This window comes from Danio rerio, chromosome 11 (assembly GCF_049306965.1).
Source record: "Danio rerio strain Tuebingen ecotype United States chromosome 11, GRCz12tu, whole genome shotgun sequence".
Taxonomy (NCBI): Eukaryota; Metazoa; Chordata; class Actinopteri; order Cypriniformes; family Danionidae; genus Danio; species Danio rerio.
The window spans coordinates 41,627,501-41,642,372 of record NC_133186.1 but is presented as its reverse complement, the minus strand read 5'-3'; the positions used below and the strand labels follow the sequence as shown (position 1 = coordinate 41,642,372).

At 37.0% G+C, this 14,872-nt stretch overlaps 1 protein-coding gene and 1 long non-coding RNA gene across 2 annotated transcripts in view; both read left to right on the top strand.

The window, feature by feature from the left end:
* The first annotated feature begins 3,875 nt into the window (after nt 1-3,875).
* Nucleotides 3,876-8,488, top strand: LOC108191631 (uncharacterized). The gene is made up of 2 exons (XR_012387336.1): nt 3,876-4,264; nt 7,869-8,488. It is a non-coding gene; the product is annotated as an uncharacterized lncRNA (long non-coding RNA).
* Nucleotides 8,489-13,761: 5,273 nt separating this feature from the next.
* The window catches only part of wnt4 (wingless-type MMTV integration site family, member 4), a 35,072-nt gene continuing 33,961 nt past the window's right edge, over nt 13,762-14,872 (top strand). Inside the window, 1 exon segment of the mRNA NM_001040387.1 lies at nt 13,762-14,181. Within this exon segment, the coding sequence (NP_001035477.1) occupies nt 14,105-14,181 (77 nt within the window). The 5' untranslated portion in view covers nt 13,762-14,104.

Sequence of the window (14,872 nt, the reverse complement as noted above, 5' to 3'; positions counted from 1 at the left end):
ATCTAACATTGGTGTCAAAATTAAGTACAGGACAGTCCTAAAATTGATTTTTGACATTTTTTTGAGGCCAATGTTGGATGTCAATTTAATGTTGTTTTGACGTCAATTGACATCAAAATGATTAACATTTTTCGACCTGTTTTTTTTAAGACATTTTGACACCACAATGCTCGCTGTCACTAATTAATGATTACCTTATTATTCAAGCTACAGATCAGTGTGAACTATTTGCCACTATTTAAAGGTCTGACTCTCCTCACATCTTGTTTGTTGTTTATCAGTGGCAGGGCCAGAGTGGGACTCCTTTTCAGCCCTGGAGTTTCAAGCCTCAGAACGGCCCACCTCAGTTCATGACTGACTATATTAAAATAAGGTCATTTCCAAATCAGTTTCTAATGACACTATCACGTCTTTTTTTTTTTTTTTGAGAAAACAGCTGTTTTAGAACTTCAAATGTTTAACAACTCTAACAGTATTATATGTGTAACCCCACCGGTCCTTCACCGCCCAACCCGCTTCGAGCTGGGATCGAACCGGCGACCATCCGCATGGGAGTCGGTTGCTCTAACAAGCAGGCTAAGGACCATGGCCTCTAGCGTCTGTCGCTAGAGCAGCTTTAGAGGTCAGAGGAGTGAGATTTACCTGCACAGCACACACTAGCTGGCCTCCGTTACACTCACCCCCCTAAACCTCACTCCCATCCGGGTAACGGCACCAATGTAACCCCACCGGTCCTACACCACCCAACCCACTCTAAGCTGGGATCGAACCGGTGACCTACCGCATGGGATTCGGTTGCATGGCGTCTGTCGCTAGAACACCTTTAGAGGTCAGAGGAGTGAGGTTTACCTGCACAGCACACACTAGCTAGCCTCCATTACACATGCCTTAACAATAAAAATGAAAAAAAAAATTACTCAGACGAGGATCGAACCCTGGTCTGCGGCATCATATACTAACGTGCTATCCACTGAACCACAACAGCTCTTCATTGAGTAGTGACTCAAGCTGCAGAACTGCAGGCTGCATCTTGCTCACTGAGCTGCGGTAAAATAATGAATAAAAAGGCTGTGGTCCTTTATTTAAGTTAATAAATAAATAAATTTAAAAAGTGTGGCTGCTAAGAGCAACAGATTCTGGAGCTAGGGATACCGGCCCATGCGGCCAAAAAAAGGACCGGCCCACCGGGAATTCTCCCGGTCCTGCCGATTAGCCAATCCGGGCCTGATCAGTGGGGATCATATCTCCTTGTAATTCACCATAATTACTTTAATATCACCGTCTAAATAAATATAGTATAATAAAGAAAAGTCTAACCATGTGTGGCTTATAATAACTAGATCTGGCAACATGGCAAACAGAAGCTAAACCCGTGACTATACAACCTTCTTCTTTCACACAGGCTGTACCTATGTCAGCAATCTGTTTTTGAATTATGTTTCATTCATAGAGCTTTAAATTCAGAACATGAATTTGTATCACATCAGTTTGCTTTTGCTTACTAACGGACAGCTTGCTATGGCTTGTTCTGAGAGCACAACAGTGCATTAATGACAGAGAGCAGCAGACCTGATCGGCGGAGAATCTTCGATCTGAATCTCATTTTTTACTCGACGTCCTCTCCTGAACTCCAGCAGATGGGCCACAGATCCTGATGTCAGTTCCTGGATTTCTCCAAAATATGTGGACAGTAAAACACGACTGCCCCATAACTCTTTCCATGATCACTAAAAGAGAAACTTCAGCCATCGAGCTTCTATTTAAAAAAACAAACAAAACAAGATAGTTGAAAATACGTTTCAGAAAAGAAACTATTCACCGATGGCGTCAACAGGTGATGCAATGGTATGCTGAAGTATGCAGTTTGAACGTTGATATAGTTTTGAAATTAATATCACAGTACAAAAAGTACATATATATATAATTACATATATTTTTACATATATTTTTTCATATATTTATATGTAACATACATAATTAATTACATATAATTACATATATATATAAGTACATATATTTATAAAACAAAATGTATCTTATTTATTATTTAGCTTTTTTATTTAAAAATTAAAAATTATTAACCTTATTCAATTAAATATTGAGACAATATAAGCCTTGTCGTTGACTTAAAACATACTTTTCCTTATCAAAAATCCACAAATTTGATTGATTGATTGATTGATTGATTGATTGATTGATTTATGCGTATTAATTAGCCTATGGTTATAAATTCTTAACATACAGCAGAGAAAATAAGTATTGGACACGTCACCATTTTTCTCAGAAAACATATTTGTAAAGGTGCTGTTGACTGGAAATTTTCCTGGATTTTGTAAACAACCAAAGAAACCCATATATGCAAAGAAAATAAATCTAATTAGCTTACAAATTAAGTTTAGATTTGATGTTTTTTTTCTCTGAACAGAAATACCATACATAAAAATTCTTTAACAAAAAAAAATACATTTCTTACGCGTAATAAAACGAAATGGTGCAAAGAAAAATTATTAAACACATGAAGAAAGGGAGGTCTAGAAAGAAAGTGAAAGCCCAGACAGTCGCTGAAATTTCTCAGTAGTTCTTCAGCAATCCTCTGCCCTTCCTCAAGGTAAATTAACAACAGCTGCTTCAGTCCAACATCTACATTATCAGGATGATGAAGATGAAACCAGGGTGGACAATGATCCAAAACACAGCCAAGCAAACTCTCAAATGCTTTCAGAGAAAGAAAACCAAACTGTAGAATGGCCCAGCCAATCACCTGACTTGAATCCAATAGAAAACACAAAATAAAGATCAGATTTGATAGACGAGACCCACAGAACCATCAAGATTTTTACACTCTGTTGAAGTCTGTGAAAAACACACGTCTGAGCAATGCATGCGACTTCATTCTCTGAGGCATCTTTAAGCTGCCATCACCAACAAAAACCTTTTAGTCACAGAATAGTCAAGAACTGCTGCTTCAGAGAATACCATTATTTTACCAGATGTAAGCGAAGGATGATAAATAAACCTATTTTCAAATGTCTTATAAAACGAAAACACATTAACCGATGCAGACGGAGTGGATGCAGAATAATCCGAAGGTTCTTTACTTTCTGCTGTTCTTCACTTGTACTGTATGTTCAGCTCATGCTGTGAAGAGTCTGTCCAGACGTCTGCAGCTCCTGCGCCTTAAGAATGGACTCATTCACTGCTGGCACATGCCTATAATTTGTCAGTCATAATTCAGCATCTCTGACTGCCTGTTTATATATATATATATATATATATATATATATATATATATATATATATATATATATATATATATATATATACACAAACACACACACACACACACACACACACACAGCCACAAGTGCTGAACTAGACTCAAAATCTACTGGGTAAAATGGTTTTGCATTATGAAAAAATCTGGGAAATGTAGCATCTTTTAAGTCTATGTAACTCCTTTTTTTTCATTTCATGTTTACAGCCAACAAAATGATCCATCAGCGTGTAAATGAATGGCCAAACAGCTTTGGAAACAATGTTGTGTAAATGTATCCCCAGTTGTCTTGTTTTCCAGTACAAACATCTAAGCGTTCATAAATCAAGATACACGTCAGATATTAAAGCTTGATATTGAAAGATTATGTGCATTTTAGTTCAGTTGCATTTACATTGATTAAACTCTGATGTGATATGATGGGGTGACCTGTGCCTCGACCCCCACAAACTGATAGGTGTGAACTAAATGACCCTTTTACAATCTCAATGGGTATTAGCAAAACAACAGCTGAAACATCTGAAGAGGGTCCTGCTGAGCTTCGTAAACAGAATGGTTTGTTTGATGCTAGTATAAAGTACTGTCTCACAGACAGTACTTTGAGTTAAGTTACTTGAAGACCGACGGGTTAACATCACTGCTGAGGAACTGCACTATTCATTGTCTTCAATAAAGTCTTCTCTCCGTAAGAACTTTGGTCAGCTTACTTATTTTATGTGTTAGAGTAATCTAATACATTGGCGAGCCCCCCAAGAACGGTTAAGCCAAATACAGCAAAATCTAACAATTTGGCGAAGCCAGCCAGGAGAGACTGAAAAGAGGAAAACTCATCAACTGCAACAAGAAATGAACTGAAGAATCTTGGAGAATCTACAGTTAAAGCTGAAGATAAACGGATTTTGTTTGTGGACGAGTCCTGGATCTACATATTGTATCTGTGGACACACTTTATTTTAATCAACTGGATCTCATCTCAAAGATCCTAGTTTGGTGAGTGAAACTTATCAGCTCTCTTAAAGAACCCTTAAAAGAAACATCTTTTATAAGTAACCATTAAAGTAAGCAGATCGACCTGTATATGTAGTGCAGTAATAAACTAAATACAGTAATAGTATTGCTGAAATTTCAGGCTTTTTCTTGATATTTGCAGAAATTGTTAAAGAAACAATTTGGTCCATTTATCAAAAGATTTTGAAAGAGCAGTGGAAATTTTAGGCTTAGTCCATTCTCAGGGTACTTGTAGGAATTATTTAAACAATTTGGTCCTTTCTCATGGAGATTGTAGGAATTGTTGAAAATAATTTGGTCCAATTTCCCAGGGGACTGTAGGAGCCGTAAAATAGTTTGGGACTGATGTTGCTGCAAGAATTAGGAATTCTTGACTGGGTGCTAATTCAGTAGCCACTATTTTAATTTTGAAGGTAACAGAGCCTTCTGTGATAGAAATCTTAAAAACATTGTAGGTTTGGTTCGTTTTCTAGAGTTTGCATGAACTGTTAAATAATCATTCTGGTCCAATCACTAAGATTATGCAGAAGCAGAGCTTGGTCCATTCTCAGCTTTGATTGTAGAGATTGAAAAATAACAGTTTAGCTTATTTGTCCAAAGATGGTTAGGAGCCATATAAAGCAAACATAAAAAGTTTGAGACTGATATTGCTGCAAGAATGAGGAATTCTTGACTGTGGGCTAATTCAGTAGCCATTATTGTAATTTTGAAAATTCTAACTGTGTTACAATATGATGGCATAAAACTGAAAGCTGTTTGCCTTAGGTTTAAGGATACAGTGAGATTTAAGCACAATGTATTAGGGACAAATCCTAAAGAAAGTTACTTAGCCTTCTAAGATAATGCTCAGAAAGAATTGTTATTAGACAGAAGCTTTCAGACAATTTTTGGCTTGATTCTTGCTTTGAAGATTGTAGAAACTGTGAAAAAATAATTCTGGTCAAATCACTAAGATAATGCAGAAGCAAAGCTTGATACATTCTCTGTTGGGATTGAAGAAATTTTAAAAGTAATAGTTTAATACATTTGTTCAAAGATTGTTAGTAGCCAAATAAGATTTGGGACTGAAAGAATGGAAGTGCTAATTTAGTAGCCACTATTTTAGCTTTGAAACAAATGTTGAATCTGTCTATGTATTTTTAATGGTTTAACAGACTGCTGTGAATTTAAATTTGAATAAGCACCTTTAGTAGCTCTAACACCTTTTGTTCTGTTTCACACCTCTGAGAGCACTGTCCTGTACTTCCCATGGCTGAGTCTGCAAGAAACTATGCTAATGGAGCTACCCTGAGAACAACATCAGAAAAACATGGAACAGAACCTCCATGTGTTACCATTGACCAGATGTTGGAGAAATTGAATGCATATTTAGACAAAAGGCTGGGACTGAGGAAGTGTCGTGATGATGTATGCAAGAAGTACAGCATCAAGCACTCACAGAGTGGATTATGGGCATTGCCGGACATTAAAAGGGCTTATGGAAAGACACAGCGCTTATGCACGACCACCAAGAAGGATGGATTGTCTGTGATTTTGGTTAAGCAAATTCTTCAACATGAGCATAAGTGTGAGACTGACAGATTGGAACGTGAGAACAAAGCGGAGAAAGCTAAAGTTCGAGCACTGGCTGAACAATTGCAAAACTTAAAGAAGGATAAAGAAAGACTGGAAAATGAAAACAACAAGCTATTGACTTTGAGCTCCAAACAGCTGGAATCAAGATCTTTAAGCAGCTTTGTTGACAGTGAGGCTGATCTTTCCATCAACACCTGTGTTCATGACCCAGTGAACTCAAAGATTAGATTAGCTCCTGTGATTGTCAAACACAGAAGGACTAACGTTGAAATTGACAATGAGGAGGACTATGAAGACAATGAAGAGAGACTAACTCGCACTGTGACAAAATTGGTAAAGAAGTATGTTCCATACAGGACATACCATCCAGCTACTCCAGAGCAAGTTGACAAATGGTCAAAAGAGCTGCCAGATGTATACAAACAACCACGAAAGGTTTGGCAGTTTCTTCAACGACTGCAGAAAATCTACATTTTACATCCACTAGACGGTGTGATGATTCTTAATGTCACCCTAAGAGACAGTGACCAAAGGAGACTCACAGAAAGTGTTGAAAGAAGGATTGGTGAATCACAAGAAAACATAGAGGATGGATGGGAAGCCATAAAAAACTTCTTGTTTGAACTGAAACCTGCAGAGGTCAATTGGGCAAGAATTACCTCATGCACGCAGAAAACTGGAGAAAGTGTTGCAGAGTTTGAAGAACGCTTCAGACAAATATGGACGGAACATTCGGATCTGAATACAAGTGAAGATCTTGACAAAGACACTGGAATTCCCCTGAAAACAGCATTTGTCAACGGACTCAATCCTGAGATTTCTAAAGATCTTAAAATCAGGTATGATGACTGGGACAGCACTGTAACAACTTTCATCCAGATTGTTGAATGGTCAACTAAACTGGAGAGAGCACAAGATGTCAGACTCAGATCTTTGCAATCCAAACGTTTGTTTTACAAGAACAGATCAATTGAGGATGAACAAAAAGAAAGTGAGTATCAGAGATACTCAAAACTACGAACTAAAGGAAGATGCAGGAATTGCAATGAAGAAGGACACTGGGCCCGTGAGTGCAAGCTCAGTTTAAAACATCAAAGCCATGATGATGACCACCTGTTCAAGCAGTTTCAGCAGCTAACAATACAGCAAAAACAGACTCTGCTAAATGCTGTACAGCCGCAGGGAAACTGAAGAACCTCTCTCTGCAGCACCAGCTAGTGACGTCTTTTCCAGAAGCTGATGAACTGAATGTGTATGCAAACAATAGGGTAAAAGCTGACACAGAAGTCTCAACAGATGAAAACAAGTTTGATGTCCTAGTAGATGGTGTTGCCAAACAAGCCGTAAAGGAGAGAGGTGAACATACAGCGGCATTAAGACAGCTTCAGCAAGATCACCGATCATTCTTAGACAGAATGCAGACTGCAAATAAAAATTCAACAAAAGAAATGCTGATGGACGATGCAAAAGAACTGCGTGATGGCAACCAATGCAGTATGGATGGAAACAGACTATGCCCTTTTGAACATGCCCCAAGCCAGCCCATGTCCACTGAAAACCTGACATCTGACAGCCTTGTCCAAAATGAAGCAAGACTCAGCCTGGCCGTACATAAGGACATTAATCAAGTTTTGTCACCTCTAGAGAGGGGCCATTGTTTAGAGCCCAGTAAATGGGTAAAGACACGACAACCTCAGAAACTACCACTAAAATCCAAGTGGAAGAGCTCACTTGAGAAAGTTTTAGTATCTGATTCAATAATTAATGTTCAGGGACTTGATGAATGGATCAACGTGAGTTTGCCTAGAGACGAGGGATAGATGACAGTAGTGTTTTTCAGAGTCCAGATATGGCGGGACTAGAGTTTTTAGGCTCTAGCTTGTCGCCTGAGGATGAAGACATTAACCACCACTGATAAACACTGTAGTGTCCTGTCAATATTAAATAGGGACAGTTTCTATACTTTCTATAGGCAGCTTGAAAATTTCTCTGAAATCTTTTTCTGGGCAAGATACGTTGCCCTTTTCGCTTTTGTGTGATTGCAGGTGTTCCAGAGGATGACCAGAGACACACAACACCAGACACCTAGATGAACACACCTAAACATCCACAGAACACAACCACATCCTGCTACTTCTACAACATTACAACTTCAAATAGAAATGGACTCAGGCATTTGAGGAAATGCAAGCTTCACCATGCCTTGTTATTCTGTCACTTTAAGTTATATAGCCTGTATTGCAGATTTCTGTATACATGATTAACTTGTTTTATGATCAAATATGATCAGAGGAGGGATTGAAAGATTATGTGCATTTTAGTTCAGTTGCATTTACATTGATTAAACTCTGATGTGATATGATGGGGTGACCTGTGCCTCGACCCCCACAAACTGATAGGTGTGAACTAAATGACCCTTTTACAATCTCAATGGGTATTAGCAAAACAACAGCTGAAACATCTGAAGAGGGTCCTGCTGAGCTTCGTAAACAGAATGGTTTGTTTGATGCTAGTATAAAGTACTGTCTCACAGACAGTACTTTGAGTTAAGTTACTTGAAGACCGACGGGTTAACATCACTGCTGAGGAACTGCACTATTCATTGTCTTCAATAAAGTCTTCTCTCCGTAAGAACTTTGGTCAGCTTACTTATTTTATGTGTTAGAGTAATCTAATACATTGGCGAGCCCCCCAAGAACGGTTAAGCCAAATACAGCAAAATCTAACAATATTGAGAATAATGTAATGTTAAAACAAAAACAAATATCCGCTAGCAGGGTCAGAAAATCTAAATTCATTTAATTACATTTTTATTTCCACCCTATTAGCAAAAATCATAATGGGGGTAAGATGGAGGAGGAGGCATTGAAGATGAACACAAAACATCTTGATGAACTCTGGGAGTCCTGCAAGAACACTTTCTTTGCCATTCCAGATGACTTTATTAATAAGTGATTTGAGTCATTGCAGAGATGTATGGATGCAGTCCTCCAAGCTCATAGGAGTCATGCACAATATTCATTCTTTTTTAAAAAAAATTTTTTAACACATTTTTAGATTCAAGTTTTAATACCTCATTTCTAATAACTGATTTATTTTATCATTGCCATGATGACAGTAAATTATATGACTAGATATTTTTCAAGAGTCATCTATAAAACTTAAAGTGTTAAAGGTTTAACTAGGTTAATTAAGTTAACTAGGCAGGTTAGGCTAATTAGGCAAGTTATTGTAAAATGATGGTTTGTTCTGTAGACTATCATAAAAAAATAGCTTAAAGGGGCTAATAGTTTTGACCTTAAAGGGCCATGCAACCCTCTTGTTTCAGTAGGGTGTTTTCACACCTCTACTTTGGAAAAAGTCAGGAAAGTGGGCGTGTCCAGCTCTGTTTAGCGGGGAGTGTCGGAGGAGCAAAAGAAGTAAGGTCTGTAAAAATTTGCATAAATCTGGGAGTGTCAGTTTGGGCACGCGCTGATTTTCACAAAACAAACACACACACACACAGGGGAGAAAGACTGTGACTGTGTTTACATGGACATCAGTAATCGAACTGTTTGCCAAATTATTAAATGGTGGACTTTAACTGCAGTTTGGCTCTTTTATTCAGGGAATTCATTCATGCCCCTCGTGACAAACGAGATATTTGATTCGAGGAACTGCTCTAAGTGTGTATAAAAAAAAAACCTCTGCATTTCTCGGTAACTTAGATGCACTCGGCAGGTAGCATCAGAAAGCCGCGTGTGTTATTCCTGTCACAAAATGTGGTGAAAATCCTACATGACGGTAAGTTTGATTGTGGTGTTAACATGTTTACACTTGGTGTAATAGTTAGTTCGATACGAACCAACTTTGCCATCTGAATAAACAAACAAAGACCACTGGTCACTCACTTACCAAATCGGTAGAGACAGGACAATCAACACCAACTGGAGCCACGTCTTTATTAAGAGGAGACGAGCAGCAAATCCCACCATTTCCAGATGAAAAAAGCTCTCGGGTAAAAAAAAAAAAAATGTTCCTTAGTATTGTTGTCGAGCGTCGCGTGCACTGTAATCCACACATGAGTCCAGCTGCGCTCTCATAGAGGAAAGAATGAAAACAAAACCTTCACTGCAGCAAACTACAAAAGCAACACTGCGCGCTTGTTTTGGCAACACTACATGTCGTCTCTCTGCTGTCTGAATACTGTAACTGGAAAAAATCCTCCATGATAATAAAGTTGCACCGCATCAAAATAGAGTGCGCTGATTAGTTTGAACCAAATCTTGCTCATGCATTAATGCAGCACACTCAGAGATGTAATAAGGTACTCCCAGGTACAGATGTCCAGTCTACAAGCTGAAATACACGCTAAGATCTCATGGCCGTGATGCAGCTTCAAAAATTTGTTTCAAACCGGAAGAACGAATTTGCTTGAAATAACGCAAAAACAACAAATTTTCACTTTTTAGTGAAATATATGTGTCCTAATAGTGTTTTTAGCAGTGTGTGTTTCGTGACCCTTTAATATAGGCTTTTAAAAATTAAGAACTGCTTTTATTCTAGCCGAATTAAAACAAATCAGACTTTTTCCAGAAGAAAAAATATCATCAGACATACTGCAAAAAATGTCCTTGCTCTGTTAAGCATCATTTGGGAAATATTTAAAAAAGAAATATAAAAAAATTCAAAGGGGGCTAATAATTTTTACTTCAACTGCATACACACACACACACACACACACACACACAAGTCAATAATGTACAATTTACCTTTTTCAAACAAAATTAGATTTAGAGAGAAATGCATTGTATAAAAGATCCTCCAGACATCTGCAAACCTGTTTACCAGTGAAAATCTGAATGTAGTTATGACTGACAAAAACAGATCATAATTCACTGCAGATCAATGACACTGTCAAAAAGCCTCAATGTGTTCCCAATTCAACATTTACTCTGACCAGTCCACCTTCACTGATTGTGGTTTTATAGCTGCTAATTTGTTTAATAGGAAAATGAGAGCATAAAATGCATAAGTAAAAAAAAAAAAAAAAGTGTCACGTCAGTTGTCTGGTGTTCAAACCTTACTTGGCTGCGTTTAGTTTTGCTCTTGTTGCTTCAGTATCATCGGTGGCGTCTGCGGGATCACACATCACACCTCTTTTGTGTGTCTGGGATTGCACACAGGCCAGAGGCTCAGTAAATCAGAGCAGAGCTGGACAGAACCGGCAACAAGTGCGCTCTCGGTCCCCACAGGAGGCCAGACATCCAGTCTGAGTCATTATTAAAAGGCCTGATGGGAGAGAAATTATACAGGAATTAAAATCTAGTAAACATGACTGCAAACAAGGCAAGTATAGCAAAACCAGTGCATTTTGACCTTGTGGGGACGTTTTTTGGGGACAAAGGCTCATAATTCACACAGAATAAAGCAGTGAAGGTTGGATTTAAGGGTATAGAAAATGAATATGCAGTTTGTATGGTATAAAAATCGTTATGTCTATATGGGAAGTCCCCATAATGATAGCCACACAAGAGTGTGTGTCATTATCTGTATCGTTTTCTTTAGAATGTATTCAGTTTGAATAATCTCTCATTATATAGGGCTGCACAATATATCATTTCAGCATCCGTATCGCAATGTGCACATCTGCAGTAGTCACATGGCAAGATATGCAATGTTGAGTCTGAAATATAGTTGACCAGGAGCTACAGAACACATGATTGGAAGAGTGACTACAAAGTTTAACCAGAATAAAGTGAGTTTTATAATGTGCTTTTATAAAGGCCTGTGACTGAGCATTTCAAGAGAGTTTTGAACATTTGAGCAACAAAAAAATAGGATGTTTGGAGGTGTGACTGATGTATGTTATTTAATTATTTATAGATAAATTATATGATTTATGCAAAAAAAAAAAAAAAAAGGTTTCTACATTTCAAAACAAAAACAAGATCACTTGAAACTATTTATTTATTTTGACTAATTTCTTCTAAAGGTAAAAACAAAACAATATTTTTACGTGGCTTAAGTTTTTTTTTTTAGATTTTTGGACTAAAAACAGGACAAAGCAAAGAAGGAACAGCATTTTTTTTTCTTTTGCATTGTGAATATTTAATTTTATTAACTGTTAGACTTTTCCAGAAAACTGCCAAATAGAGCTATTCAAAAAATGTTTTTATATCATCCATATATATATATATATATATATATATATATATATATATATATATATATATATATATATATATATATATATATATATATATATATATATATATATATATATAAATCGTATCATAAACATGTATATTTTATATATAATATTTTATATATAAACATAAATAAAAATAGTCAAGCAAGTCAAGTCAAGCAGTTAAGCAAAAAAAGCCCCCCAAATAAATACCTAGAATTATACCTAGATATTATATAACATTTTTTTCAATTGTATTTTGTATAGTAATGGTCTAAAAAAATTTATCTGAATGTAATTATTACATCTGCGCAAATGTGCCCCCCACCCTCAATCATGGAGCAGTCCAGCAGTCAAATCAGTAAAGATTTAGTTTTAAAAATGAAATAGTTGAGTTTTTATAGCTGTATATGTATTTTTAAAAAAAATTACATGAAGTTATACAAGATGCTTTACAAGTTTTTATTATTTTGCATTAAAATAAACGGTAGAAAAGGAGACGAGAGCGATAAGAAAACAACAGCAAAACAAATTTAAATAAATTAAAGTAGAAAAGGTGCATTTTAAAACTTTTGGGCAACATGCATGGAATTGCGTAGGGACCCCAAAATCACCAAATCTGACACAGATTTTTATTATTATTATTATTTAATATTATTATTATTATTACTACTACTTCTACTGTGACAGTGACAGAAATAACTTTATTTTTTTTTATTATTTTACTGAAATTTAATATAAAATCATTTTGCTTTTTATTAAAATAGTAGGCCTACATTTTGAAGCCAAATTAATGCATGTCAAGCCTGAATCATGGAATTCTGAATTGAATTTTGCATGAGTTGAAAAATATAAAATGTATTCGAGTAGTCTCGCAAACTGAAACCCAGAAAAAACTAAAACGTATAAACCAAACACCAGCTTCGCCCTGACACAAGCATCAGTTTTTCTTACTCACTTTCTCCCTCTGTTGGTCAACAAGAATACCGAGTAACCCAGACAAACACTTGTCTGTCAGTTCAGCCAATTTGCCAGATAAAAACAATTAGACGTAACATGTACCGGCATAGAAGGATATCTGTAGTCTCCTGTTGCACATATAGAATGTTAAACAGCTGGGAAATCTGAAAATGAGCTGTTTCTCGAATGGGTAAAAAAGCGAAACCACAATTACTGAATTTTAACAATGTTCAATGCAAAAGCAAGACTAATGAATCAAATGTGATCCTTGGAAAAGTATTAAAATTACTATTCATATTAATTTAAATTATATTTCTATTTTAATTTTTTATATTATAGTATATATATATATATATATATATATATATATATATATATATATATATATATATATATATATATATATATATATATACCATAATTAAAGCAATGTCTATTTTTGTACGTAGCTGTCAAAAAACGAAACACCCTATAAATAGCAGGTTAACCACAAATGACTTGCGTTTAAGGGCACTGAGGCCAGGGAAAACACACCTTGCCCAAAGTATAAGCGTTTATACCTCGAACACGACGAACAGAGTCCCTCTGGAGAACTTAAAAAAAAATACTTGGCAGCCTGAAGCAAGAGCAAACATATATGCATGCACTAAACCCGCCTTTATCTGCTTTCTCACACATCAAAACCTCCCCCAAATGACGCGCCGCCCCTACCAAACCCTCCAGGAGTCAGTAAATTCGGCATTCACTCTCAGACTGAACCCAGAGTGCCATCAAACGGAGCTGAACATCACGTTTAGATGAATTAACAGCGTGCGCGCGCGAGAGCAGGACTGTCACTCGGGCTGCGCAAAAGCGGGAGCTGATCCTCACATCTGTACCTGGTGATGCTGCGTAAAAGTGGAGCTCAGAAACCGCTGCGTGCGCTCTAAAGGAGGATACCTTTAGTGTTTAAACCAGGAGGCAAGAACTGTTGATCCGGACAGACCTGCTTCTCATCCACATGGATGCGCAATGATGGATTAACCACTTTTTGACGCAAGTTTTGCGCTGAGAAACTCCTCCTGGGGATTTTACACCAGCAACCTTTACTTAGCTTACCCGATTTGATTCCACTAAAGATGTCATCGGAGTATTTGATAAGGTCACTGCTTATGCTCTTTCTAGCGCTCTTCTCCGCCAATGCGAGCAACTGGCTGTAAGTGAATGTCCTTTATTTTGACGTCTGTATTGTTTGTTATGACTGAAGTCATTCATATTCCCAGCACACTGATATTTACGCCAATCCGTTGATTTAGGAATGTTTGAGAAAGCAGATGTAGATTACATACCTTGACGCGCTCTGAGGTATTTTTGGACGCGCGGAAATCATAACCTAAAAAGAAAATGTAAACTTTAGTAAGTCATTTGCAGACTATAATAGGCAGTGAATTTATGTATTGCATGCATTTTGCACGGAGTACAAAATATAAGGAAATGAAACCGGTTATTTGGAGACTGCTATTTGGCACAGCTGTGGTTGCGCGGCGGTGCGCGCAGCTTGGAGAGCAACGCGTGATTGTGACAGCAGTAACTGCGCTCTTCATCATACTTACAGTGCTGAGAACAGCTGGATGAATCAATCACATCTCATAATTTAACATTACAGCTGTAAAACAATACATTAGAGATCCGATTTTGATATTTGCATGATTAAAAAGTCGAATTGCTAACCGCGCTATTTTCTATTCCTCCATTTCCAGATGTTTAGCACAGTTTATCTGTATCCTCGAGGCAGAAATAGCACATCATTTAATCCATCCAGATGCAGTAGAGTTTTCGATGGAAGAGTGTTTTGAACTAAAGGCGCGGTGACAGGTTTGAGGCATGTTCAGACACGCTTCACACTA